This window comes from Phycodurus eques, chromosome 2, assembly GCF_024500275.1.
Source record: "Phycodurus eques isolate BA_2022a chromosome 2, UOR_Pequ_1.1, whole genome shotgun sequence".
NCBI lineage: Eukaryota > Metazoa > Chordata > Actinopteri > Syngnathiformes > Syngnathidae > Phycodurus > Phycodurus eques.
The window spans coordinates 20,817,905-20,845,167 of NC_084526.1; the positions used below are offsets into that span (position 1 = coordinate 20,817,905).

Consider the following 27,263-nt stretch of genomic DNA (forward strand, 5'->3'; position numbering starts at 1 on the left):
TGCAAGACATGAAAGCCCGCATGGAGTTTGCTAAAAAAAAAAAACACCTGATGGTCTCCAAGATGGTGACAAAAAAGATTCTATGATCTGATGAGACCAAGATAGAAATTGTTGGCCTTAATTCTAAGTGGCATGTGTGGAGAAAACCAGGCACTGCTCATCACCTGTCCAATACAGTGCCAACAGTGAAGCATGGTGGTGGCAGCATCATGCTGTGGGGGTGTTTTTCAGCTGCAGGGACAGGACGACTGGTTGCAATCAAAGGAAAGATGAATGCGGCCAAGTAAAGGGATATCCTGGACGAAAACCTTCTCCAGAGTCTTCAGAACCTCATACTGGTCCGTAGGTTCACCTTCCAACAAGACAATCACCCTAAGCACACAGCTAAAATGCAAGCGGACAAGCGGGATAGAGAATGGACAAATTGATGGAAGCTATTTCTGTCAAAATGGTGGAAATTGAGAACTAGTGTGTTTCATGTTTGTGGTCCGCCGTTGTTGTTTGTGTATCAAGCGTTCAGTGTCGCGCGGTCATTGGCAAGAAAATGGCATCGGCAGGCCTGTGGTCCACATTGTTGTTTTTGACAGTGGCACCATAGTTGTTTTTCTGTCAGAACAATGAAATCTTTTGTCTGAGTGTGAGTGTTCACTGTAGGCATGCGAGAAACTCTACAACCGTACTTGTGTCATTGTTGTTTTTGTGGTTTTTAGACATGCTGGTGGGGCAAGGGTGGTTGCAGTTAAGCCAGCCAAACTCCCAAGTCCGGATAAATAGGGAGAGTTAAAATAAAAAATGGCATTCATCTGTAAAACCAATGTTAAAGCAAACAGTATATGGAAATGCACCTTAACCAATTGGAGAGTAAGGAAATCAGAAAAAAACTGGGAAGAAGAGAGACATGCATGTTATATGTTTAGTGTATTAACATTAAGAAGCACAAACACTACAACAGCACTGTGGTTCGCTGTTGTTTTTGTATTTTTTTAAATGACACCAGTGTTGTTTCCGGCAAATTTAAATGAGTATTTGGCTACAACTCTTCATAAAAGTAAAAAAGTTGGGCTTTTACTGTATCTTACATTGAGTAGCCGTTACCAGCTGAGAACCGATCCAGACCTTTCTCTGCATCATTTAGAAAATGTTACCACTCTGCTTTTCCCGATGTCACGCCCACAAGGAACCTCAACTGCCTGGGGGAGACCTACTGGAATCTTCTTTGACACTACTGTTTGTTGTCAGCTCGGCCGGCTTTCAGCACATTGCACCTTAGAAGAAGCAAGGCGTTTGGTCCAATATTTTTACTTATATTCTCCAGAAAAAAATTTGAATGTTGGGGGGCTGGTTATTTACGACACGGTGTTACTTCAGTACGACAAATTGTAAACCCACATCGACGGACACTGCAAAAACGAATATCTAAACAAGACTAAATATCTCAAATCAAGGCATATGCTTGTTCTTGGTCTGCCAAGATACTGTATTTCTTCTTACTTTGCTTGAGGCATATTTTCCCCCTTAAAAAACTTTGGAAGGTATTATAACTTGTTGATTTTATTCATAGTTATGAATATGTTCATCCTAAATAGCGAGCTATAGTTACTTGTTTAAAGAAATGCTATCCCATTTGCTTGAAGTCAGTAAGTTCATTACTTTTTTTTCTTGTTATTTTTCAAGCCCAGTTTTTGCACTGGAGACAAGTAGGCCTAGTATTGGAATAAGTGAGTAGTTGGTGCACATGTGTGTGCTTAATGTTTTCTATACAAAGTGACATGGCCGAGCTACTTGCTCAGCTTGTTTTAAAAAAAATTTATTTATGTCTGTTTGCCAAATTTTTCAGATGTGACACTTGGGGGGGCATAGACTGCGGGGTTCAGGGCGAGGCTTGACTCAACCCAAGCCCCTTGTACCGACACGATAAAGCAGGTCGGTCGTTCACTGCGGCTGGATGGTTATCATGAATGGAACATTGTATTGCTGAGAGACAAGAGCCTCCTAAACCATGAGGGTCCCCTTTTTGGCCCGGTAAAGAGAGCGCGGGGGTCGGGATTGAGGGTTATGGCAGGGTAAAGGGAGGTTGTTTCGGAGAAGTGCTGAATGCAGATAATTAAGAAAATGGGCTGTGGCAAAGCTGTGAGCCCCCTTTTTCCCCCCGCGCACAACACTCAACTCGCACATTTACCCCTGAAGCTGGTCTGCTCGTGTTTATTTTGATTTTACTCCCAGAAAACTGGGAAGGGGGCGGGGCTGTCGTCTGGGAGGAATTTAAGATGCATGGTAGTGGTCGAAAGTGCTGGACTCAAGACAATCTGGCTAAAAAGCAAAAAGGGGGAGGGAGGAGGCTTTTCTGGGTTTCAACTTCTTTTGTTCAATGGACATTCAGGAGGTTGAATGTGCTTTTTCTGACCTGTTTTGTATCACAATACCCTTGTTCCACCATAACATTTATACAAAAGAATACCGGCCAAAGTTAGTTTCGGCCACAGCAAATCAAAGTGTGATTTTGGACACTTGTAATGATGACATAGCATTTGTTTACAGTTACAGAGAGCAGCACCACATTTTTGCACTGGAGTACCTTAAATGTGCCAAGTTGACTCTTTTACAATTTAACACCTTCTTAAGACTGGAAATGTTTGCATGTTGGTAAGTGGCGAGTTTATTAGACCTCTTTGAGTCAACAGCTTTGAATAAATAACACGAGCTTAAAATGTATCAAGACTTCCTTTAGAAAATGCTTAACGTTTCTCACTGTAGGTTTCACTTATCCCGACCTAATAATGCCTTAAATGTCAGACCGTGCTTGATGTGGAAATACATTAGAAAGGACGTTTTACCTCACTTTTGAAACATTTTATTCGAAAAACACAATTCCACAGTTGGGACAATATCAATCATGGCTTCCGAGCTGCACTTCTTTATTTCACGTCATATAATTAAACAATACTGTCAAATATGTATATTATTCTTCATATTCTGGTTTCATAATTTAACATTTATCAAAGGTCCTTTTCAAGAAACATAAAATTCATGGTGGCACAATTTCAAGTGGATGCATGACTATTTTTACCTACAATCTGACCATTTTTCAGCATGTTGCATGTTAACAAACTCTAAACGCTGTTATATCAGATGGCTGTGGCGTGTACAGTAGAATCCTATAGGACTCCCAGTAAATACTGTTATCAAAAGTCTACTTGAAGCATTCAAAATTCAAGTGTCTAACATTGAGACTTGTATAATCCAACAGATATGTTCATAGAGCACACATCTTCCAGGATGTGAATAATGTATGAAAAAGTCACACATCTAATGAACCTATTTCATTATGAGCTGTAATGTTAGCATATGATACAGAAATGTGGCTGATTTTCCCCATCACATTTTGTTATATACACATGGGCCAAAAATGGCATTTTTTTTCAACATTATGGCATTTTTTTCAATATTATGGCATTTCCCCTGCTCATAAATTCAATGTTGGAACAACTTGCAAGGTTCATATCCATACATAATATCTTAGAACAATGGGAGAATACCTTTTGGGGTACATTGTGGTTCTCTACGACGATTTGTCATTATCTTTATGGATATAACTTTTATACGGCATTCAGATACATCTACTGTGTTGTTTCTGTGCAGGTTAACCTAATGCTCAGGCCAGAGGCAACAAAGGTAAAGAAACAAACCTGCATAGTGCAAACATACGAGAGTTAGCAGTTATAAAATGGGGTTTCATTTAAAGGCGTGAAGTCAGGGGGAGGAAAGGTTGGGGGGCGGGGGGGGGGGGGGGGTTCTTAGAGGAAAAGCGCTGTAAAACAATGTGAAGGTAGGGTGAGCAGGGGAGGAAGGGGCCGGGGAGTTCCTGCACAAAAGTTGTGGGGAGTGTGGTGCTTCAGTTCATTTAAGTACTTGATCCTGTCCCCAGCAAATATTTGAAGTGTGGTTACCGCGACAAAAGTAGGAGAGTAAACAGACCAGGACTAGAAGAGCCCCAGTGTTTGTTTAAGGTCTTAATAAAGCGACACTCCAAGTAGCATTGACACCAAGAGCAAACAAACGAGAGCCGCACGCGAGTAGACGATGCCCGGTGACTTATTTTAGCCTGGAAAAAGGAGTAAGGAAGGTCAGCCGACAGATTTACCATGGCAAGGAGTTCCAGGTGATGGCTCTGCAAGTCTTCAAGGTCATAATCAATCCACAAAATTCATTGTAATCCATACCGGTCACGGTGATCTTCATTGGTTGGAAAAAGGCGTTTGGATGGCGCTGATCCATTAATCCACGTCCATATGATGGGGAGCTGGTTGAGGAGTTCTTAAGTTGTTCCAGTCTGGTAAGTGTCCAGCCCTAATACAATACAAGAAATATGAGTCTCTTGTGAGAAGACGCTGGACACATAGTCTAGATGTAGTCCTAAACCAGAATCCAATCAAAATTTGAATAGTTTTGTTCTCAAAAGTATGTCTCCTGTCCTTGAGATGCAAATGTTTGAAGTCTGGTTTGCAGTTCTTCAATGTGTCTAGATTTTTATGGGATAGTCTGCTGTAGGCAATGTTTGGGCCCCTAATGGAGACACCACCAGACTGAGAAGAAGTAAAATTTCCTCTACCAGGGACCTAAAGTCAAAAGTGGTGTTTCATGAAGGATTCTGCAGTATATTCTGGTGTAGAAGACGTATTTCTAATGTAGAAGTCAAACATTTATGGACCATTGAGAAGTACAAAGTAAGGGGTTTTGAAGATTTTTGCAGCATATTGTTGTAGGGAAAGTTTGGACCCCCCGCCCCAGAGCCGCCACCCCCCAAATGCAAATAGGTCAAATTCTGAAACCATGAAGAAGTACAAAACGGCGGGTCTTGAAGGTTTCCGTGTTTCTGTGCCATATGCTGGTGTCGAAGAGGCTTGTTCCTTCCAATGCAGAAGTCAACAAACTTGAGTTTTTCTTTAAGGTTTCTGCGGCATACTGCTTGAGAGGAAGGTTGGTCCTTTCAAGACATCGCCAGACTGCAAAGGCACTAAAGTCCTGTTCTTATGCCATTTTTTTCAGTTACGATCCCTTTCAACTGAGATGTCACCGTACTGTAAAGAAGTCAATGTCCTCAACAAGCGAGAGGTCCTCTGGCAGTTCTTGAAGCTTTCTAGGTTTCTACACCATATCAAGGTGGAGAGGACGGTTGGACCCGCCAATAGAGATGTCACACATCCTCAATCCATTTGAGGATGTGTTTTTGGGATTTTTTTCAATCCAAAAAACCATTTGCCTTCCAGTCAACCTTGGTTTTAAGGAATTTCCAATACTGTAGTTTAGACAGCAAAGCCCAGGGATAAAACAACCTTAGTTTTAAGGACAATCTCGAATAATCCAAACTGTTGCCAAGGGCGAAAACCAGCATCCCCTCATCCAGCTGACTTGGCTTCAAGGTCCCCTAGAGCAGGTCCAGGAGCTGATGTCTCTCCCGATGCATCCTGGAATAAATCCAACTGTTTTATAACCAAACATATCCCAGAGGGAGAAACAGAAGCGTCCCGAATGTGGACAACTTCCGGGAAGCCGCAGAACGGTCGCTGTAGACGTCGTCCCTCTCCTGTCTAGCGTCATAGTCCTCGTCCTCGTAAGCGTCGTCCACTTCCGGCTGGTCTGAGATGACGCCGTGGTGGTCCCCCATGGAACAGAGCTTGCTCATGTTCTCCTTGACCACTTCGCAGAAGGGCCTCTCCACACCGTCGCAAACGCAACGGTTGAGCAGGGCCCCATCAGGGATGTAGAGCATCTGCTGGATAGTGGCCTTGCACTTGGCCGAGCACTTGCGTCCATTGAAGAGCTGTCCGCAGTAGGACAGATAGGCGGCCAGGGAGGCGTGGCAGTGGCTGTCCTCGTCACAACGTTGCCGGGCCTCCATGCAGCCGATCCCCCCGCCTCCGTCGTCCGGGTACGGGCGCGGTAGACACGGCTCGATGGCGTGCTTGGCCCCCAGGCATTCGATGTCCTGGGCGCACTCGCATCTCTCCAGGTCCGGCCCGCTGCGGGTGTGGTTGAGGCGGATCAGCGCGTTGATGCAGTGGCTGGGACACTGGCGCCTCGTGCCCCGCAGGTTTCCCTCGCAGGCAGCCAAGTACTGGCCGTAAGCCAGGTCACACTCAGGCTCGGCGTGGCAGCGCAGTATGGCCTGCCAGCAGATGATCTGTGCATCCAAGGCCACCAGCACCCACTGGAGCAGTGCCAGGGCGCTGCACCAACATCTCATGCTTGTGGGTTAACTTGAACCCTTCCTCCTGTAGCACATTATCAAACCTCCCAGGCTATAAAGAGGACAAAAATACCTTGCAGAGTCCCCGAAAACACGTCATGAAGTCACCACTGCGTGGGTGCATCGGCAGAGTACATGAGTACACGCGCTCCCGCAAAAATTCTCCCCTTCCAAACCTTACGTCGGTGGTGTGTTCACGGGCCATTCGCGCGCAAGTGCATGAATGTCCATCCTGTCGTTTAAAAAAAAGAAAAAAGAAAAGTGCAACAAGTATCCAAACTGTTCCGTTGTGTGCGACTCTTCTTTGTCTCTCGCGCTCTCTCCCGTCTGTGCTGTTACGCTTCTTCGCTCTCCGCCAAGCTACCCTCGCAGCACCCCTCCCCCAAGAAAGAAGTTTTGTTTCATGCACCCCCCCCCCCCACCCCCTCGCTCTCTCTCTCTCTCTCTCTCTCTCTCTCTCTCTCTCTCTCTCGCTTTCTCTCTCTCTGATTCACACACACAATGTCTCTCCTTGGCAGCTGATTGGTCGCCATTGAGCTGTCCTCCAGCAGTTCTGGTCTGTGCGCAAATACTCTCATGACTCCAGTGAGAGCAGATCCAGCCATGATATGCTTGGACGCTGTTTCAACTTACTTTAAGCATTGATAGACAGTAGCATTAATGTTGATCATGTGTGATCAAGTAATCCGGATATAAAAAAGGAGCTACAACTCCAACCACGTTATTTATTTATATATATTTTTAACATGGAATAGATCTTACAATTTTGATATCATAGCTACTGTACATTCTACACATCCTGTTATTAACAATTGTAAAGCGTGCATGTGACTTAAGTAATACGCAACATAAAAAACAAAACATGTTCACGTGGTCTTCCAGATTGTAGACCTGCAGGTTCCAGGTCCAGTATAGGATAGCGTTATTTAAAAAAAAAAAAATAGATTCTTATTTTATTATTTTTACATCTTATTGTCAACCTGAATGTTAAAGTCTCCTGTTACGTTAGTTGTAGTCAGAACAAATAACTAAGAGCAGATCTGAAAAATGTCTCAGAGGTCTATAAATTATTAAAACAACCTTTAGGTCACCTTTTACTTTAAAAAAAAAAAAAAAAAACAGAGCTAAAATCACACAATATAATTTCTTTACACTGAAATAAAGATTTAAAGCCGTCACCAATTCTACACTTGTTCATGAAACAAAAATGTGTTGGTGTTGCCTGATTTAAAATGGTGTTACAGTTTCATTTAGGGGTTAAAAGAACACTAAAAGGTCAAAATTGAATAAATTGAGACAGCACCATCATTTAAATCTGCACAGACAGGACAGATAGACCTGCACAATCTAATGAGTTGGATAAATATTCAAGGTACTAATTTTTTATTGCTATTTAATTGTACATAGCCTATGTATTTCAATATTGAATAATTATTTGCATTATTGATTCATTTTAAATCAATTTAAACTCCATTCATATACAGTATGCACATAAAGTAAGCATCTGTCTGTCTATTCACACACGAATATGCAGTGTAATCGTGTCTATCCAGTCACGTATATCCACATGAAAAATTTATTGTTCATCCACTCACATGTCTGTCCATTCACATACATATGTAAATGTGTCTATCCTTTTACATACAGTATATGTAAAAAAATAAATAAAATAAAATATTTTGCATACACACTTAACCTTGCCATACGTCTGTCCAACCATAAATTGAACACATACACTATTATATAAACCTTTGTCTGTCCATTCACGCAGACAAAGCACACGTTTTAAAAATATCTGGTCAATCGCTTACAAAAGTAAAATTTCTGAAAAATTTATTTGAGGACAGTAACAAAGTATTTTTACTTCTTAACATAGCAAGGAGAAAACAACTATCAAACAATCCTCTCTTTCACTGTCTGACAAAACCTTCATGATGGCCTCATTGCCTCATTGCTCTTCACTTTGGGAATCTCTCTAATTGTCACCCCCATCCTTCTCACTCTCTCTCCCACTGCTGTCACACATTCCTCAGCCTTGTAGAATAGTATTTTCTGGCCCGTTTCCCCGCCATTGTGTCTGATTGGCCATGCGTCGGCCCACCGTCCTTCTGTGAGGAGGACTGCGCCCGTCAATAGAGAAGGCCTTCTGCAACAAAATAATTTACAGCTCTCCCCTTTCACACTGCACTTGAAAACTAGCAATAGCTCAGGCTTTACTGCCATTCACATGCTAATTGTTTTTTTGTTTTTTGGGAGGGGGGGGACAGAATTTTCACATGTGTCTGCGACAGGGACGGCCTGGCAGTTTACACAAAATGGATGCCAGGTTCAAGAGTGCAAATAGACAGATCAACAGTCTTGGACAGAGACTCCGCCGGCGGAATGTCACATGACCAAAGCCGGAAACAGGTTGATGTCATTGACGGTTGTCTTTGGGTGTTTCTTCACAGCGCTCACAATGTTTCTGTCATGAACTGCTGTTGATACCCTTGGCCGACCTGTTCGATATCTGTTGCTAAGTACACCACTAGTTTCTTTCTTTTTCAGGACATTCCAAATTGTTGGAATGGCTATGCCTAATGTTTGTGCAAGAGCACAATCCCTCTTCTCTCAGCTTCAAAATGGTTTGCTTTTCTCCCATAGACAGATCTCTGGTCTTCAAGTTTGCTGAACAACAAATGCAGTTTTCACAGGTGAAACCCAAAGCCAAAAACAAGCACGAACTAATGTTTGAGCAATCAATTTAAAAGGCAACACCTGAGCAACTCGAAATACCCATCAGTCACATGTTCCAATAAGTTTGCTCACTTGAAAAGGGGATGGGTTTAAACAAAAGGTGCTCTGTCCTGAGTTGTTTAGCACATTTAGATGTAAATGCCATGAAATAAAAGCCGGAATTCTGAACTTTTGTGTCATACCCATCTTTTGATCTGAAACCCAAATGTATTCAGGATACAACCAAAACAAAGGAATTGACCTTGCCGTTCCAATACATTTGGAGGGAACTGTGTGTGTGTGTGTGTGTGTATATATATATATATATATATATATATATATACACACACACACACTTTATGGCAGAGTGGCCCGACAGAAGCCTCTCCTTAGTGCAAGACACATGAAAGCCCGCATGGAGTTTGCGGGAAAAGAAAAACACCTGAAGGACTCCAAGATGGTGAGAAATAAGATTCTCTGGTCTGTTGAGACCAAGATATAAATTGTTGGCCTTAATTCTAAGCGGCATGTGTGGAGAAAACCAGGCACTGCTCATCACCTGTCCAATACTGTCCCAACAGTGAAGCATGGTGGTGGCAGCATCATGTGTGGGGGTGTTTTTCAGCTGCAGGGACAGGGAGACTGGTTGCAATCGAAGAAAAGATGAACGCAGCCAAGTACAGGGATCTCCAGGACGAAAACCTTCTCCAGAGTGCTCAGAACATCAGACTGGGCCGAAGGTTCACCTTAAAAAAAGACAATGACCCTAGGCACACAGCTAAAATACCGAAGGAGTGGCTTCAAAACAACTCCGTGACTGTTCTTGAATGGCCCAGCCAGAGCCCTGACTTAAACCCAATTGAGCATCTCTGGAAAGACCTGAAAATGGCTGTCCACCAACGTTCACCATCCAACCTGACAGAACTGGCGAGGATCTGCAAGGAGGAATGGCAGATGATCCCCAAATCCAGGTGTGAAAAACTTATTGCATCAGTCCCCAAAAGACTCGTGGCTGTATTACCTCAAAAGGGTGCTTCTACTAAATAATGATCAGAACAAATGGACAGCACCCGAGTTAAATATATGAGTGTCACAGCAAAGGGTCAGAATACTTATGGCTGTGTGATATTCCAGTTTTTCTTTTTGAAAAAATCTGCAAAAATTTCAACAATTCCGTTTTTTTTTCTCTGTCAATATGGGGTGCTATGTGTACATTAATGTGGAAAAAATGAACTTAAATGATTTTAGCAAATGGCTGAAATATAAAAAAGTGTGAAAAATTTAAGGGGGGGTCTGATATATCTGTATATATATATATATATATATATATATATATATATATATATATATATATATATAAAATAATAATAATAAAAAATGTGGTCTTTTTTTAGGAGTGGAGAAAAGCAACCTAACATACAGTATGTGTTTTTGTGAATGTCAAAATCTATTTCATATTCAAAGAAACCAATGTACTGTACGTATTTAGTAAACATTAAAAACAATTTGGAATCTTTGAAAATACAAACATATTTTTTATAAACTTCAAAGTCAAATGAGTCATCAGCGAAATGATGATTTTGTCATCAGAAATAAATGTTCTCTTCATTGAAACCCATGTACCTAGTTTAGTAAACATCAAACAGCAATTTCAGTCTTTATTGAGCCTGTTTGTATTTTTGTAAACATCAAAAAAGACAATTAGTGAGCAGTGTTTTCCAAACATCTGAGACAATATATAGTCTAACAAACTTAACGTATGTGTTTCTGTAACCATTGGAGACAGGTTCACTGAAGACTAACATATTTTTGAAAACACTGATGATTCATCCTTCAACAATTTAACATGGATTTTAGTCAAAAACCAAAACAATTTAGTGTTTTCAATTAACATAACATCTTAGATGCCATCGTCCTTATTAATTATATATTATAATATATAATATTATATATAATTATATATTATAGTATTTATTGTTATATTATATTATTATTAATATTATTATATTACAAATAAAATAGAAATAATGTACATTATGTACTTTTTTGTAAAAAGTTGTCTCCCCCTGTTGTTGATTCGTGAGAATGCAGGTGCACTCCATAGTTGCCTGAAAATTGTAAATCATTTTCTTAGCCTCTGTAACACTTGAAAGATTACTGGAAAAACTGTTAAATTACCCACAAATGAAGAACATCATCCGAAAATATTTTTATTGCATTTGAAACTCCCATCAGAGACAGAATGACAGATTTGATGAGAAAAACAAAACACGCTCATACAAACCAAGCAAGTCTCGTGGCTTATGGCTTCATTCCCCCTTTATTATTATTAATTTCATTATTATTACAGTGGTTATTTCCTTGTAGCGATATTAGGAAACGACTTATTGCTACTTTTCTTGTATATTTTATGAGGAACATCTACTTGTCTATCACTATCACATGACAAGAACCACAGCAATGAGGATCTCCTCAGCGTCCATTCATTCATTTGACCGACAAAAATATTGAGACACAACTTTTGACTGTTTACTTAATCAATTGGACATCCCAGTGCACATAGCCATTTCTGTAAGGGTGGCTCGGTTGAATTTGATGAAAGCGAATGGTTCCAACAGTCCCGATACGTTTGAACATATTGCACTACCCCTCAATGCAACTGGATAACAACACATTTGCTTACAAACACACACACACACGCACACGCACACGCACACACACACGCACCAATTTTAATGCAAAAAAAAGACTAAAAGCGCATATAACAAATTTGGCAAAACAAAGCGAGGCGGGTTGGAGACGTGGGTACCACTTACAATAAGGGTACCAATAATGATTATTCATTAACAGGTTATACTGTACTCAGACTTCATAAACAGATGCTGCATGTGGGTAGGTTAGGGTGAGGTCAGAGCAGGAAAGGGCTATGGTAGGGTTATGGTAGGTTTAGGGTAGGGATGTTTGATACCGCATTCACAGATATGTCAAACAGCCGCAGTGTTGCGCCAACTACTGGCGAGGAAAACTTACTTGTAAGATTTTTTTGACTGAGTATCGGTGGCTGCTTCTGGCACCTGGAAATACGATACCAGGTATCGGTACTCGCCCATCCCTAGTTTAGGGTCACCAAACTTTTTTGCAACTGAGACGTCTTCTTATTTATTAATGTGAGGGTCTACCAATTTGACACACACTTCTGAAATAGTAAATTTGTTCAAATGACCTTTAAATACATGTTATCAATATAATTAATGACATTCATCTTGACACTGATCATGTCTGTCTTTGCAAGTGTTTACATTTTAAAGTAATCACTTCTCCAACATTCCTAGGAAACGACAATGTCCCATCAGTGGCAAGCTACTTTTTGGAACGGGGTTAGGGTCGTTATAAATTAGGGTAGGGTAAAGATACAGGGTAAGGGTTAATATTTGTGAGTCCACATTGAAGTATACTAATAGCATCATCTTGCAAGACAGCAAGCAACACTGAAAACTGCTTATTAATGATTTAGAAACGCTTTATAATTGTATTATTAACACATAAATAAGGATATCCCTATTGTAAAGTGGTACAGAGAAGCATAAATTGCCATCGCTACACAGAGTACACAAACAACAACACCACAGTCGGACACCTCCAAAAACGACATCATTAGGCGGCGGCGTTTGCGCTAACAAGGTTCACAAGGACACCACTCGACTTGACGACACCTAATCCACCGGCACGAAACGGCACCACACAATGAGCTCACTGCGTACACACTACATACTGTAAATATTGGCGTTATGAGGACACAAATATTCAGACATGTCGCACTTTGGCCTCTAAAAGCATTTACATTTGTACCTTTTCAGCAGCTTTTCATGTATTTACTGTATATCTAGTATTTTAATGACACTTCCATGTGCAGCACAAAGTTTTTCCCACCCTGCGGCGTAGGTTCAATTAAAAAGAAAGTAGGAGTCTATTCAAGAGGAAGTTCATTGAAAACTCCCATGTATTGCACACAGTAACATCCCTAAAGTGACACATGGCTTATTTGCTCGCACGTTATCTGTTATTATTGGAAAATAAATTATTTAAAAAAACGAGTAAAAAGGTTTGTCCTTCCAGGTAGTAGTAGGTGCTAACATTTGTCAAAGTCTTTAATTAATGTTGTCATTTTTGTGCTTTTCAAATGCTTATCCTGGCAAAACGTCCCTAGTCCCCAAATTTAATGTAATTCTCCTCCAAACAGGATACTTTCGTTAATGAAATTAGCTGCTCAGGTTAGTGTAGGTGGTCCCAGGTAGAACTTACATTTCCATCCACATTGGACTTTTCTGAGTTTAGTGGGAAAAGAGGAAGGCTTCTCAAAAAATGGCCAAGGAAGCTTAAGGGACTCTTATCTAACACTGTTTTTGATAGAAAATGTTGGTACCATAACACTGGGGTTGGAATACCAAAAAGTATTATTTAACTTTTGTTGAGAATGCAATTCTTCTGTCGACCAGTCAGTGCTCAGCTTTGTGTCTGGCTCCGCCCATTAAGTACGTATCACTGGAGTTGGTACCTCAGTGTCAGGGTGCCAAAACGTGGAAGAGATCACCACATTTTCACACATTGGGCTTTATTTTAGTAGACAGTACATCTGCGGCGGGTCGCAAATGCTGGAGGATTTAGATTTTCCTGCAAATGCAAGGCTCGCTGCGCATGTTTTCCAATTTGCCAGACCGGTCTACACCAAGCTGGGCGTTCTGGCGCAGCGAGGGTGTGCCTCGCGGAGTGACAATTTGGCCACATCCAAATCTTGGTGTAAGGTAGACCACTGGTCTAAAGGGATTTTGGTGGATCTGATTGGGGCGCAGTCAGACAGATTCTGAGCTTCGCGGACATATTTAATTCGCCAGCGGTTATCACCAGCTCATTCTGTATACCCGCTCACGTTGTCTGTTGCCACACTGGCCAAGAGCAGTGACAATGCTCCACTCACGCATGGATTGCTTCGATTACGCATCGTCCTCTTCCTCCCAGAGATGTCTCCCTCGAGACTGTCTTTGCGCCACATTTAAAGGGAGTGTGAGTAGCCACTTTGATTGGTGGCAAATAAAGTCGGGCGTAAACACACCCGTAGAGGTGCAGCCCACTCACTGTCGGATCCGCCAGGCTGCTCTACGAAATTACCAACAACAGTCTAACCCACTCCTGGGGCATAGATGTGCTGCCCGCAGCACCGGATTTCTGCCGGTCACGAAAATAAGGCCCATTGTGTTGAAAATGCAAAAACAGGTAAACCAAATGATTCCTCTTGTGAAAATGTTCTGTTGACCAATCAGTGCTCGGCTGTGTGTCTGGGTACATCCTTTAGGTACCGTAACTGGGGTTGGTACCTCAGTGTCAGGGTACCAAAAAGTGTTACAAATCATCGACTTTTCACTCATTTTGTTAAAAATGCAAAAATGTGTGAGCGAAATGATCGCTTTTCTGGAAGCGTGATACTCCAACAAATGAATGGTGATAAGTAATATAACAATTTTTCAAAATGTGCATTACTTGAAATTAACTAAAACAAAGACTTGCGCTACTTCTTCCTCCTTCCCAGAAGCTCCACCTTCAACAAATCTTTGCTCTCCGACATCACATGAGGCTGCAGTTCTCTGTCTGCTTCTTGAGGTCCTCCAGCGTGGCCTGGGCCTTGTCCTTCAGCTGGTCCATATCGACGTTCTGCAGGCTGGACAGCTGGCCCAGCACAGACTGCTTGTGCGCCTCTTCCTGGTTGTCCTCAGCTATCATCTTGGCCAGCTCGGTGGGCAGTACCACATCGTCGCCCGCCTGCTGGATTTGAGTCTCGTCCAGTTCGTTCTGATTAGGTCAAAACATTCAAATTGTGCGTGTTAGTAACAGGACGCAACATGGGTTAAGAAATGCTCTTCTTTAAATGTCTTTCTTCGGTTTTCGATGAAGTTAAAACATTTGTTGCAAAGCTGACAAATACATCAAAGACCAGTTGAACTTTGTGTTTTTTGTTAAGTTTTCAGAAACATTGAAGACAATTTATTCTTCTGCAAACCTCTGTTAAGTTTTCTTAAACATTAATGACCCTTTTCATATTAGAATATTTTACATTAACAGCAAAGACACTTTAGATATATAGTAATACCCTGCTATTCACAAGTAATTGACGCACCCCCTAAAAAGGTTGCCAATAGTTGCCTATAGAGGCCATAAGATGCACCACTTTTCTATTAGACAGGGCTTGGACCCGTCTAATAGAAGCTCCTCCCATCACTTCAACAAAATTTATTGCAACCAAGATCACACCAAAGTAGGGCTTTTATCTTCGACAGGGCTATGGCCTAAGCACAAGAAGTGACAATGAGCTCTTCACGAATAATGGAGAACAGGTTCCAGAAAGAAATAGGTGAATTCGCAAGTAGCGAATTGCAAATATACAAGGAACATTGTAGGTTTTAGACCTACAGTGCAATGAAAATGTATTGACCCCATTTTCAATTTTTTTTTTTTTTTTTTTTTTTTTTTGCATAATTTCCCCACTTTAATGTTAAAGATCATTAAACAAATGTAATATATCAGACAAAGATAACCCACATAAAACATAAATGCAGGTTTTAAATTGTGATTTTATTTAGTTAAAACAAAACAAAAAACTATTGAAAGCTACTTAGCCCTGTGTGAAAAAGTAACGGCCCCCTAAACTTAATAACTGGTTGGAGACAACAATTTTGAGAAATATTTTTTCCCACTTGTCAAGGATGGGTCTTGTGGTGTTTTCTTGGAGGCAAGAAGGTGGTGGACCCAAGCGCAGGAAAACAGGGAGGTGAGACAGAAGTGCAGGAATCGTACTGTATTTAATTTTATAAACAATGAGTCAACCAAGATGTGTGGAATAACAAAAAAAAAACAAGATTCAAAGCAACAAACACACACTGGGAACAAGTTACCACAAAAGGAACCAAGACATGACCAAGAAAGTGACTGACAACAACAAACAACACATGACAATGAACCAACACAGACTGAAAGAAAGCAGGGAACAAAATACAGTGGCGCCTCGATAAAACAGACTAATAGGAGTGGGGGAGGTCGCCCGATATAGATCATTGTCCGTTACATAGAAGCTCTTTTCATTTTGAGGACACCCATATTACGGTACAATACAACATTTTTTTGTAGTTTTTTTTTCCCATGGCCTAAAATGCCCAGTACAGTACAAAGATACTGTAAATAAATATTTTAAAAAAGCTTGAAAATGTTTGAAAGTTTCACGTTATCTAAACTTACCACCACCGGTGTGCTGGGTCATGGTGACATTGCGTACGTTCGGAAAATCGCTCTCTCCAATCTGGAATGTTCGTAAACCCGTTGTTGGAGTGTGCCGTTCAGTTATTCAGAGCACCGTACTCCCGCCGCTCTGACTGAGGAGACAGAGCCGCCGGAGCGTCAGTTTACAGGCGGAGCTGACGAATTCAACATGGCGGACGCACTGACGTATCCCTATTGGCCAATGGCCAACAGGCTCGTTCGCAAACTGATAGAAAATGGAGCGCGCTTTGCCTCTCTGAACACTGCATTCTCAGAGCGCAGTGAGAGCGTCAGATTGGATTTCTGAATGTACCCTTTGTTGACGACTCATTGTAGGCGAGTTGCTTTCATGAGCCGCGAGGAACCCGTGTGCTTCCTAGTTCCAAATCCGTTGCCAAAGGCGATCGGCTTGACAAAAAAAAAACTGTTACTGTACCAAAAATAGCATATTTCCAGACTCCAAAGTTTTGTACTCCTCATAGTTAACGTTGCATCCATGCCACTCTCTCTCTCTACTATAATGCACAATATACAATAGATATCATCACATGGCCGTCACGTCAATGCCCCACATGCAACATGGCTGCCACGTAGGCACGGGCGTATCTAGTATTATTGTATATTTGTGACCCGAAAAATATATCAGTCCCATTCTGTGCCTGCATTGTGCTACAGCGCCAGTCAACAACAGCGGACAATTATGGAAATTACAGACTTTGTAAACGGCATTTTAGGTGACAAATGGAAACTATTTTTGCACACGTTGTTCGGTCCTGATGGTCCGTTTTATCCTATAGCCGTTATATCGGTGTCCGTTTTATCAAGGTTCCACTGTACAAGCAAACTGACGAGACAACGAGGAATACCTGGACAAGATAGGAGTAGCTGGAGGGAGCTGATTGGTGGACACAAGGGGGTGGGCAGACAAGAACAGGTGGAAACTAAACCTTAACAAGCAAAACAAGACAGCATGGGACGCAGGAAAACATAACAAATATATATATAATCCAAACTAAAACACAGACCATGGCACCACTCTTCCTTGCAGAATTTTTAAAATTCCGCAACAATGGAGGGTTTTTGAGTGTTTTTTTTGTTTTGTTTGTTTTTGAGCGTGTAATAATTGTTTTAATTATTAGTATTTTTTTATTTAACCAGGTTGGTCCCATTACGATTAAAACCCTCTTTTTCAAGAGAGACCTGGCCAAGACAGCCAGTAGCAAAAACACAAAGTTACAGACATTAAAAGAAAGACAAAGTACAATTTATAAAGCACAACATTTTGGATTTAACTTTGAGTCATACTGTATGCCGGAATCAATTGTTCAAGCAATCGAGGTAAAACATCGACATTCTGTCGAAACAGCTTCAATTTCTTTCATTTTAGATTTCAAAACATTTAAGGCACCAGTTCCTTGAACTTTTAAGTTATTCTGCTACAGATTCCAGGCTGACAGACTCAAGTTTTTTTCAAAACATCAAAAACAGTTTATTTAGTCTTCTGTGAACCAAAGACAATTTTTTGTAAACATCAAAGAAAATTTGATCTTCTGTGAACCTAACATACATATTTGTTTTTAACATTTACGTCAACAACAATGACAAATTAGAATACCTTTGGTAGTCGGTACTTGTCCCGAAAATGACTCCTCACTGTGGCTCGTTCGGCTTTCTTCTGGGCAAAATTAGCCTCTCGTTCTTGTCTGCAACACAGTATAACGTGTTCTTTCCATTGCTGATGTTATATTATAATGAAATATTCTTGCTGTCTAACAAAAAGAATATTTCTCTAAATGTTGTGTTTTTCTTTTAAACACTGAGCAAATATTAAATGATGTTTATGTTTTGAGGGGAAAAGAATAAAGTCATAACATTTGCCATAACATGCTTTTTGTTTGGTTGATACCCCTGCTATTTAAAAAAAAATAATAATAATAATATTTGACACGATTGAAATAATAATTTATTCATTAACAATTCTTTAAAAAATGGTTCATAGAGCATACATCTTTAAGAGAAAAATAATTACAGATTAGTTACTTACCTTATTTCATCAACACGGGCTGTCAATAATTGAATTTTATTGATGATGTCATCATAAATTCCTTCCTAGAATGTTGATTGTGTTATCTATTTGAATTTCATTGAATTTAATTTTAATATATTCATTTTACTTCAGTGGTGAAGTTAAATATCCGTGTGTTGGCTCATGGGCTAGGTTAGCTAGATCATCACGCTAACCATATCTCTAAACATGCTCACGATAACTAAACCAATACATTGACGTTTTGACTTTACTTCTTAATATGAATTTAGCCTACCTGGATGTGCTTCTACACGTTAAATTGGGAGTTTTTGAATGCCACTATTTCTGTCACGTTAGGCAGGCATAAGAAGCCCAACATTTTGGAAATGTAGTGGACTAAATAAAAGTGAAAGTTGCCAGAAATATCAATGACGAGATACAAATAAGTGAATATTCCACGTAAGTACATTTGTACTCTTTGACATTACAAAACTGCTAGTACGACACAGTTGTTCTATTAGTGCGCTGAATTGGCATAGCGTGTACTAGTACTCGGACCTTAAGCTGGATAGCGAGGATTTGGAAGAAATGCTCAAACTGCTTTCCAAAATGCAGTGCCAGTTGTACACCACAACTCCTTTTGATCCCCTTCTTTAAAGTGAGTGAGCATTATGTTCGCACAAGCTGGTGCAGCAGAGAGCGCTACTCTCCTAAAGTCAACCCTCGTTGAGGGCCTCACGCCCCAGTCGGATCTCACTTGTGCCTCATCACAATTGCTTTATTTGCTGAGAGGCCTGTGACACGGCAAGTCAACAAAGCTGACAATGTCGGCCAGATGTGGCGTGTGAGCTCCCGAACACATTATGGAGACCACACACACACACACACACACACACACACACGGCAGGGGGATCTTGCACCGCTAGCCTGTGAGGATCACATCCTCTGAAGGCGATGCACTCAATGTGTCAGCGCAAGGTCGTTTTTTTTCGTCACGTTAGGCCCGAGCGGGCAAAACGCCAGAGCCGCCTTCTCAAGGACGTCACGTGAGCCCGGCCGGGATGGCGGCCTCTCGGGCTCCCTGACATTGATGACTCGTTGTCTTCCGGGGACCGCTAAACATGCCTCCTTGACGCTCATGTTTAGCACCTTTGTCACTCCGCTTAAAGGTCACGTGACAGCCTCCTGAGTGAATGTGATGCTTCTCACCAGTGGAGCTCTGCATAGGGTCTCCAATACGTGCTTAAGGAAATATCCAAGACGTAAAAATATCGAGCATGATTACCCATGTTGGGCTCGCACGAAGGGTGGCGGCGAACAAAGAGGCTGAGTCCCCAACGGTCAAATTTGATAATAGACAACCAGTGTGACTGATGTATTCATATTTCTGTATTTCAAATGATGCAAATGATAATTAATTGAAAGCAAACTATGGCTTAACAGTTTCCTTACACAATGGGCGTGGCTTGGAGCAAGGAAGTTTCAATTAGAAGTCATGAGAGTCCTTGGAAGAATTGTTCATATGCGCCCACCTTAATTTATTTGGGGTTAATCAGTGGCACTCGAAATGGTGGGAGGTGTGTGATGGCCCCCATGCATTTAGCAAGAGTTTGAAAGTGATTGTTTCATTCTTAACACAGCCACATGTCCATTTCTAAGAGGGTGTGTGCACATTTGCAACCACACGATCTCAGTTTTTTTTAGATTTTTACTTTCCCTTTTACTTTAATTTTTTTTTCAATTGAGTTGTACGGGTTATAGGTTAACTCAGTGATTCCCGACCTTTATTGAGCCAAGGCAGATACTTCACATTTGAAAAATCTCACGGCACAACAAACGAAAATGTCACTAAAAGTGGATACACAAGTCAGTTATACTATTTGTGCCATCTAGAAAAGAGTAATTGTTTTTTCTGTTTGTCTTTATATGCCGCTGGCGTAGATAGGTGAACACAGAGACATTATTGTTTGTAAAAAAATAATATTCTGGCCAATTAAGTGAAATTTGACCATTTCCCGCGGCACACCAGAAGAGCTCTCATGGCACACTAATGTGCCACGGCACACTGGTTGGGAATCGCCGGGTTAACTAATAGTGGAAAAAAAGTTTTGAAATGATTTATCTTGGTCTCGTTATTGTATATCACAAAAACCTGACATTTGTTAATAGTCCCCTCGTTTGTTAACAGTTGTATTATTGACCGTTTTGATTGTGTTAACAGAAATAATTACGTAAGTTGCACACAAATACAAACGAGAGGTTTTTTTTTTCTTAATTCAATGAATCCTTTTTTTGGGCTTGAGTACCTGCCCCCAAAAATGTCTGTGCACAACTGTGTTTTTGTATGTATCGAATACAATTTAGCGTTTTCAACAAACCCAGCGTACTGTACATATTTTTGTAAATATCAGAGACATTTAGAATCCTTAATGAACCCAACATACATGCTTTCGTAATCATCGAAGCCATTTAGGCATAGAATTTAGGATCTCCAAGCAACAATATGCATTTTTCGTAAAGGATACATAAACATTAAAGACAATTTAGTGTTGTCAAAGGACCCTGACATACATGTGCTCGTAAACATCAAAGACATTTTACAGTCTTCAGTAAACCTACTTTTAAGTTGTTTTAAACATCAAAGACAATACAGACGTACCTCTTTTTTGTTTACCATGAACCAGAAAATGCATGTTTTTTGTAAATATAGAATACCATTTCGGGTTTTCAACAAATCCATGTACTGTACTGGTAGGTTACTTGTAACCATCCAAGACAGTTGAGTATTCAATTTAACCTTACACACGTGTTTTCATAAACATCAAAGAACATTTTGAATCTCAATGAACCCAATGTGCATGCTACATTGTTTTCTTAAACATCCAAAATAATTTAGTCCACTGCAAACCAAAGTTACGTTTTCTTAAATATCAAAGACAATTAAGTCTTCAATGAGCACAACATACATGATTTCAGTCACATCAAAGATATTTTAAAGTCACCCTCAAAGCTACCTTAAGTTTTTGACATTTTAGAATCCCATGAAAACCCATGTTTACTTTTCGTAAACATTAACAACAATTTCGTCCTCAACAAACTCAATATATGTATTTTTTAAATATCAAACAAACTTCAGAAATTTTAGTTTTTAACAAGCACACACAGAGTACATTTTTGTAAAAATTGAAGACAATCGAGTCTTCTGCAAACCTATGCTGAGTTTACTTAAATAATAAAAATCCTTTTTTTCAATTTGTAATGCATTTATTACTATTTTTTCACCAATTGCGTGTGTGTGTTTTTAAAGACTTCTGCTCAATTGTCTCCAATTTAGGCAATTTTCAGCTTTTTGAAAACCATTTTGTCTGCTCTCCCTAACTTTGTCTCCAAAACATCCAACCTCTGATGAGCTCAGTCCTAATCCTCTCCAGCCTGCTCAAGGCAGATGTTGGTGTGTGCACGCTCGTACCACTCCGACTGAACCTCCGCAGGTATGCCATCACGACCAACTGCCTTTCCATTTTCCATCCTCTTTAGTACCTTTCTAAATTCCCCCTTGCTAATCATTGCCACTTCCTGGCCCACCACACTTGCCTCTTCTATTCTTCCTTCTCTCTCATTTCCCCCTTTTCATTAACTCCTCAAAGTATTATTTCCATCTATCCAGCAAACTACTGGCACCAGTCAACACATTTCCATCCCTATCCTTAACCACCCTAACCATATGCCTCTTGTTTGGCCTTTGCCACCTCTACCTTTGCCCTACGGTGCATCTCCATGTATTCCTTTCTCCTCTCCTCGGTCCTCTCAGTGTCCCACTTCTTCTTAACTAACCTCTTTCCTTGTACACACACATGATTCCTTGTACTTTGAGGTTGCACCACCAAGTCTCCTTCTCTCCTTTCCTGCCAGATGATACACCAAGTACTCTCCTTTCCATCTCTCTGATCACCTTGGCTGTCTTCTGGAAGCTCCTCCTCCACCAAAAGCGTTTCTCACGTCTTCCCGAAAAGCCGCACAACATTCTTCCTGTCTCAGCTTCCACCACATGGTTCTCTGCTCTGTCCTGCTTTGTCTTCCTAATCTTCCTCCCCACCACCAGAGTCATCTTACACACCACCATCCTATGCTGTCTAGCCACACTCTCCCCTACCACAACCTTACAGTCGGTAACCTCCTTCAGATGACATCGTCTGCACAAGATGTAATCCACCTGCGTGCTTCTACCTCCGCTCTTGTAGGCCACCCTATATTCGTGCCTCTTCTGAAAAAAGGCGTTCACTCCAGCCATTTGCATCCTTGTTGCAAAGTCTACCACCATCTGTCCCTCCAAGTTCCTTTCCTGGATGCCGTACTTACCCATCACTTCTTCATCACCCCCATTTCCTTCACCAGCATGTCCATTGCAATCTGCACCAATCACGTCTCTCTCTCTCTGTCTGGGATGCTCAGAACTACTCCGTCCAGCTCCTTCCAGAATTTCTCCTTCACCTCTAGGTCACATCCTACCTGTGGGGCATAGCCACTAATCACATTATACATAACACCCTCAATTTCAAGTTTCAGCCTCATCACTCGATCTGATCCTCTTTTCACCTCCAAGACATTCTTAGCCAACACTTCTTTTAAAATAACCCCGACTCCATTTCTCTTCCCATCTGCACCATGGTAAAATAATTTAAACCCTGCCCCTTAACTTCTAGCCTCACTGCCTTTCCATCTCCTCTCCTGGACACACAATATACCGACCTTTCTCCTCATCATGTCGACCAACTTTTCCTATCAGTCCCAACATTCAAAGTCCCCACATTCACTTCTAGATTCTGTGCTTTCCTCTTCTCTTTCTGCCTAAGAACCCACTTTCCAGCTCTCCTTCGTCTTCGACCCCCAATTGGCAGTTCCACTGATTGTTAAAAACTATTTGTCACTTGTTTTTAACTATCCATCCATCCATTTTCTGTACCGCCTATCCTCACAAGGGTCGCGGGCGTGCTGGAGCTTATCCCAGCTATCTTCAGGCGAGAGGCAGGGTACACCCTGAACTGGTCGCCAGTCAATCGCAGCACACATCAACAAACAAACTAACCAGTCGACCACTATTTTTACAGTATTTTAAAATTCGTTTTTTTTTACTTTTTTTTTTTAAACTGATGAATTACTTTTGGAGCTTGTATTTCTCACTTTCTCTCGTTTTAATGTTTAAAATCATCAAGCAAATGTATATATCAGACAACGATAACCCAAGTAAACACATCGTGCTGTTTTTAAATTGGGATTTTATTTATTAAGGGGGATAAAAAATATTCAAAGCGTGTGTGAAAAAGCCAAAACCTAATAACCGGTTGGGCCACCCTTACAGTAACAACTGAACTCAAGCGTTTTATATAACCGGCAAGGAGTCTTTCGCATCTCTGTGGGGATATTTTGGCTCACTCTTGCTTGCAGAATTGTTTCAATTCAGCAACTATGGAGGAGTTTCGAGCATGAACGTCCTGTTTAAGGTCATGCCACATTATTTCAATCAGATTCATGTCCGGAATTTGACTAGGCCACTCCGAAACCTTCATTTTGTGTTTTTAAGCCCTTCAGAAGTTGCTTTGGATTGTTGGCCTGCTGCAGAACCCAAGTGCACTCCAGCTTGAGGTCACAAACTGATGGTCGAACATTTTCCTTCAGGAATTTCTGGTAAAGAGTAGAATTCATGGTTCCATCAATGCCATCTTCACAGCCCCAGACCATCACACTACCACCACCATGTTTGACTGTTAATATCGTCTTTTCCTGAAATGCTGTGTTACATTTATGCCAGATATGACAAGACACACCCCCCCCCCAAAAAGGTTCACTTCTGTCTGTTCAGTCCATAGAATATTTTTTCCAAAAGTCTTGCGAATCAATCAGATATTTTTTAGTTTTTTTTTTGTTCTCTCCAAAAGTACGATGAGCCTTCATTGTTTTTTTTTTTTTTTTTTGGTCAGCAGTAATTTTTGCCTTGAAACTCTACTATGGATGCCATTTTTGCCCAGACTCTTCCTTATTGTTGAGTCATGAATACTGACCTAAACTGGAAGCAAGGGAGGGCCACCCCTGGGAAGGTTCACTACTGTTCCATGTTTTCTCCATTTGTGGTTAATAGCTCTCACGGTGGCACAGTGACCGACTGGTTAGCGCATCTGCCTCACAGTTCTGAGGACCTGGATTCAAATCCGGCCTCGCCTGTGTGGAGTTTGCATGTTCTCCCTGTGCCTGCGTGCGTTTTCTCTGGACACTCTGGTTTCCTCCCAGATCCCCAAAACATGCATGGTAGGTTAATTGAACTCTAAATGACCCATACGTGTGAATGTGAGTGCGAATGGTTGTTTGTTTTATGTGCCCTGCGATTGGCTGGTAACCAGTTCAGGGAGTACCCGCCCGAAGATAGCTGGGATATGATCCAGCATGCCCCTAGTGAGGGTAAGCGGTATGGAAAATGGATGGATGGTTCTCACTGTGGTTTGCTGGAGTCCTAAAGCTTTAGAAATAGCTTTGTAACCTTTTCCAGACTGATAGAGGTTTTTGATTGAACAGGTCTGGTGGTAATAACACTTTGGTGTGGTCAGTGAAAATGAAGTCAACTTTCCCAAATATTTGATTAAGAACAGTTAATTCATGATTTAACAAAGGGGCAATAACTTTTTCACACAGGGCCAGGTAGTTTTGAATATTTTTTTTCCCTTAATGAATAAAATCAGCATTTTGAAACTGCATTTTGTTTACTTGGGTTATCTTTGTCTGATATTTACATTGTTCGATGATCTTAAACATTAAAGGTGGAAACTATGGGGGGAAAAAAACAGAATTATACTTTTTACGGCACCGTATCTGACCAGTCCTCACTTTTTGTAATCTTTTATTACAAATTTTTGAAATTTTCAGTCATTTTTGTACCTTTTTTTCTTCATCTTTTAAGGAACTCAAACATGGGACCTACTTTGTCCCTGAGTGTTGCTCAAATGTGCCACAGAGACACACGATACAGGATGTGGAGAGCTACAACTTGACGTCACCAATCGATAACCACACCACTCCACTTCCCAGATGACCTTGAACTTGGTGTCGTACAGCATGCCAACATGTATATATGATACATATTCATAAAAGTCACAATATTAGTTGCTACACTCACTCAATTTGTACAGTTTTCATTTAATTTTCACACCAATTTTTTCTTACACATTTTTCACTTTTTTAAAACCCGTGTATTACTCATTTTTTAAAATATTCTTTTTACACCAAATGTTTTTTTTCTTTACCACATTTGCTCATTTTGACAATTTTCAATACATTTTGGCAGTTTTCACGGCTTGTCACAATTTGTGAATCACTTTTACATTTTTTTGAACATCTTAATTTTTCTTAACCCGTGTCACTCATTTTTATGGGGTACTTCTTCCCTGGTCGGTGTTTAGTACTTTGGCTCTGACTTTTTGTCAATTTTCAGATTGTTTTTAACCATTTTGCTTTTATTTTTTTAAACTTATGTATTAATCTTTTTTCGGGGGTGGTTGCATTTTTTGTACTCATTTCTGTCCCATTTATCTCTCACGTTTGTGACAAATGATGTGACGAGTTCTATAGATTGGCATCACCAATCCACAACCATTTCTCAGATGACCTTGCGCTTAGTGACCTAGAGCATGTCAACACACTCCAGCATACGTAGTTACAGATTAGCACATCATTTCCAAATAGCCACCCATACTTAGTTAATACCCAGTGAAGCAGCCATCTTACTCGTTGACACTTTCCTTATTTAGACTGCGATTCGTGCACGCGCACAGATGATCCGTGTGCACGAATCCTTGTCAGAATGGAAGCGCGAGGATGCGAGAAACGTGAGGATTTGTGTCCAAATGTACCGGCCTGCCTCGCATCTTTCCTTCCGTGCGTAAAAGACGCGCGTACGTCTCTGGCTCGTCTTTTTGACGCACGCGAACGCGAGCTTCCACATTCACTCCTTTCCCCTCCAATCCACAAACTGAAAAGGACCCCCCCCCCACACCCCCCACACCCTCCGTGCATGCAAGCCCCGAACCTGATGTCTTTGTCTCTCGACTTACTTCTCCTCTTCTAACTGTTGCTGGTACTGCTCGAACTCCTCCTGGGTCATCCCCTGCGCCGCCGCGTCCGTCTTCTCCGCCTCGGGTTTCTCCTCCGTCAGGCCGCCCGTCAAGTTCTTCAACTGCCCCCCCACCACGTGCTTCACCATAAAAGCCATCTCCAAGTACTTTTTTTTTTTGGGGTGGTGGTGAAGTTGGGCTACTAAATTGAGGCTGGCAGCTTATGTGGAATCCAGCCGAGAAAGATGCGCGGGGGGTGGGGTGGGGGGAAATCTCACAATGGTCGGGAGAAAAGATGGAAAATGAGCAGAAATGATTCCCCGCTGAACGGCGCGTGCACGAGCAGGAGAAGCAATCGGATTGGAGGAAGAGGAGGAGGAGGAGGAAGAGGAAGAGGAGGATGCTGACGAGCCGCGCGGTTGTGAGTCAACAAGTTTGGCGCTCCAACAACAACATTTGGGCCATCCACACTGAAATACAAAAATTCTACTGCGCTCTCGATTCTGATGGATTCCAGGTTGCAAGGGTCGAAGTTTAAGCCCTTCAATCCGAATCCGAACATTTTTCATTTATTTTCGGACAAATTTTCACTATCGTTTTTCCATTTGTTACTATATATATATACATCGCCATTCATTTTTTTTGCACTTTTTTGTGGACCATTTATTATTATTATATTATATTGCCATATATATTGTGTTTCCTTTTTTTCTATTCCACTCATTTTAATGCAATTGTAAATATTACTCAATATCTTTGACTTTTTTTCATCATTTTTGGACAATTCACACTGATTTATTTTGTCTTTAAAGTTCTCATGTATTTACTTGTTACCCATTTTTGACATTTCCATTCATTTTTCATACACATT

At 41.0% G+C, this 27,263-nt stretch overlaps 2 protein-coding genes across 2 annotated transcripts; both read right to left on the reverse strand.

The window, feature by feature from the left end:
• Window positions 1-2,898: 2,898 nt before the first annotated feature.
• Window positions 2,899-6,600, reverse strand: si:ch1073-459b3.2 (growth arrest-specific protein 1). Its single transcript, XM_061701967.1, has one exon. The coding sequence runs from the start codon at window positions 6,242-6,244 to the stop codon at window positions 5,486-5,488; it is 759 nt and encodes a 252-aa protein (XP_061557951.1). The 5' UTR covers window positions 6,245-6,600; the 3' UTR covers window positions 2,899-5,485.
• Window positions 6,601-11,156: 4,556 nt separating this feature from the next.
• Window positions 11,157-27,006, reverse strand: cplx3b (complexin 3b). The gene is made up of 3 exons (XM_061669631.1): window positions 26,393-27,006; window positions 17,883-17,970; window positions 11,157-14,806 (listed from the first exon to the last, which is right to left on the reverse strand). Exons 1-3 carry the CDS (start codon window positions 26,548-26,550, stop codon window positions 14,582-14,584), a joined length of 471 nt encoding a protein of 156 aa, XP_061525615.1. The 5' UTR covers window positions 26,551-27,006; the 3' UTR covers window positions 11,157-14,581.
• Window positions 27,007-27,263: the final 257 nt, after the last annotated feature.

Coding starts and splice junctions, on each gene's coding strand:
- cplx3b (XM_061669631.1), bottom strand. CDS start 26,550: ATGGCTTTTATGGTGAAGCACGTGGTGGGGGGGCAGTTGAAGAACTTG. Junction 17,971..26,392: donor CAACAGTTAGAAGAGGAGAA/GTAAGTCGAGAG, acceptor ACTGTGTTGCAG/ACAAGAACGAGAGGCTAATT. Junction 14,807..17,882: donor ACAAGTACCGACTACCAAAG/GTATTCTAATTT, acceptor TGACCTAATCAG/AACGAACTGGACGAGACTCA.
- si:ch1073-459b3.2 (XM_061701967.1), bottom strand. CDS start 6,244: ATGAGATGTTGGTGCAGCGCCCTGGCACTGCTCCAGTGGGTGCTGGTG.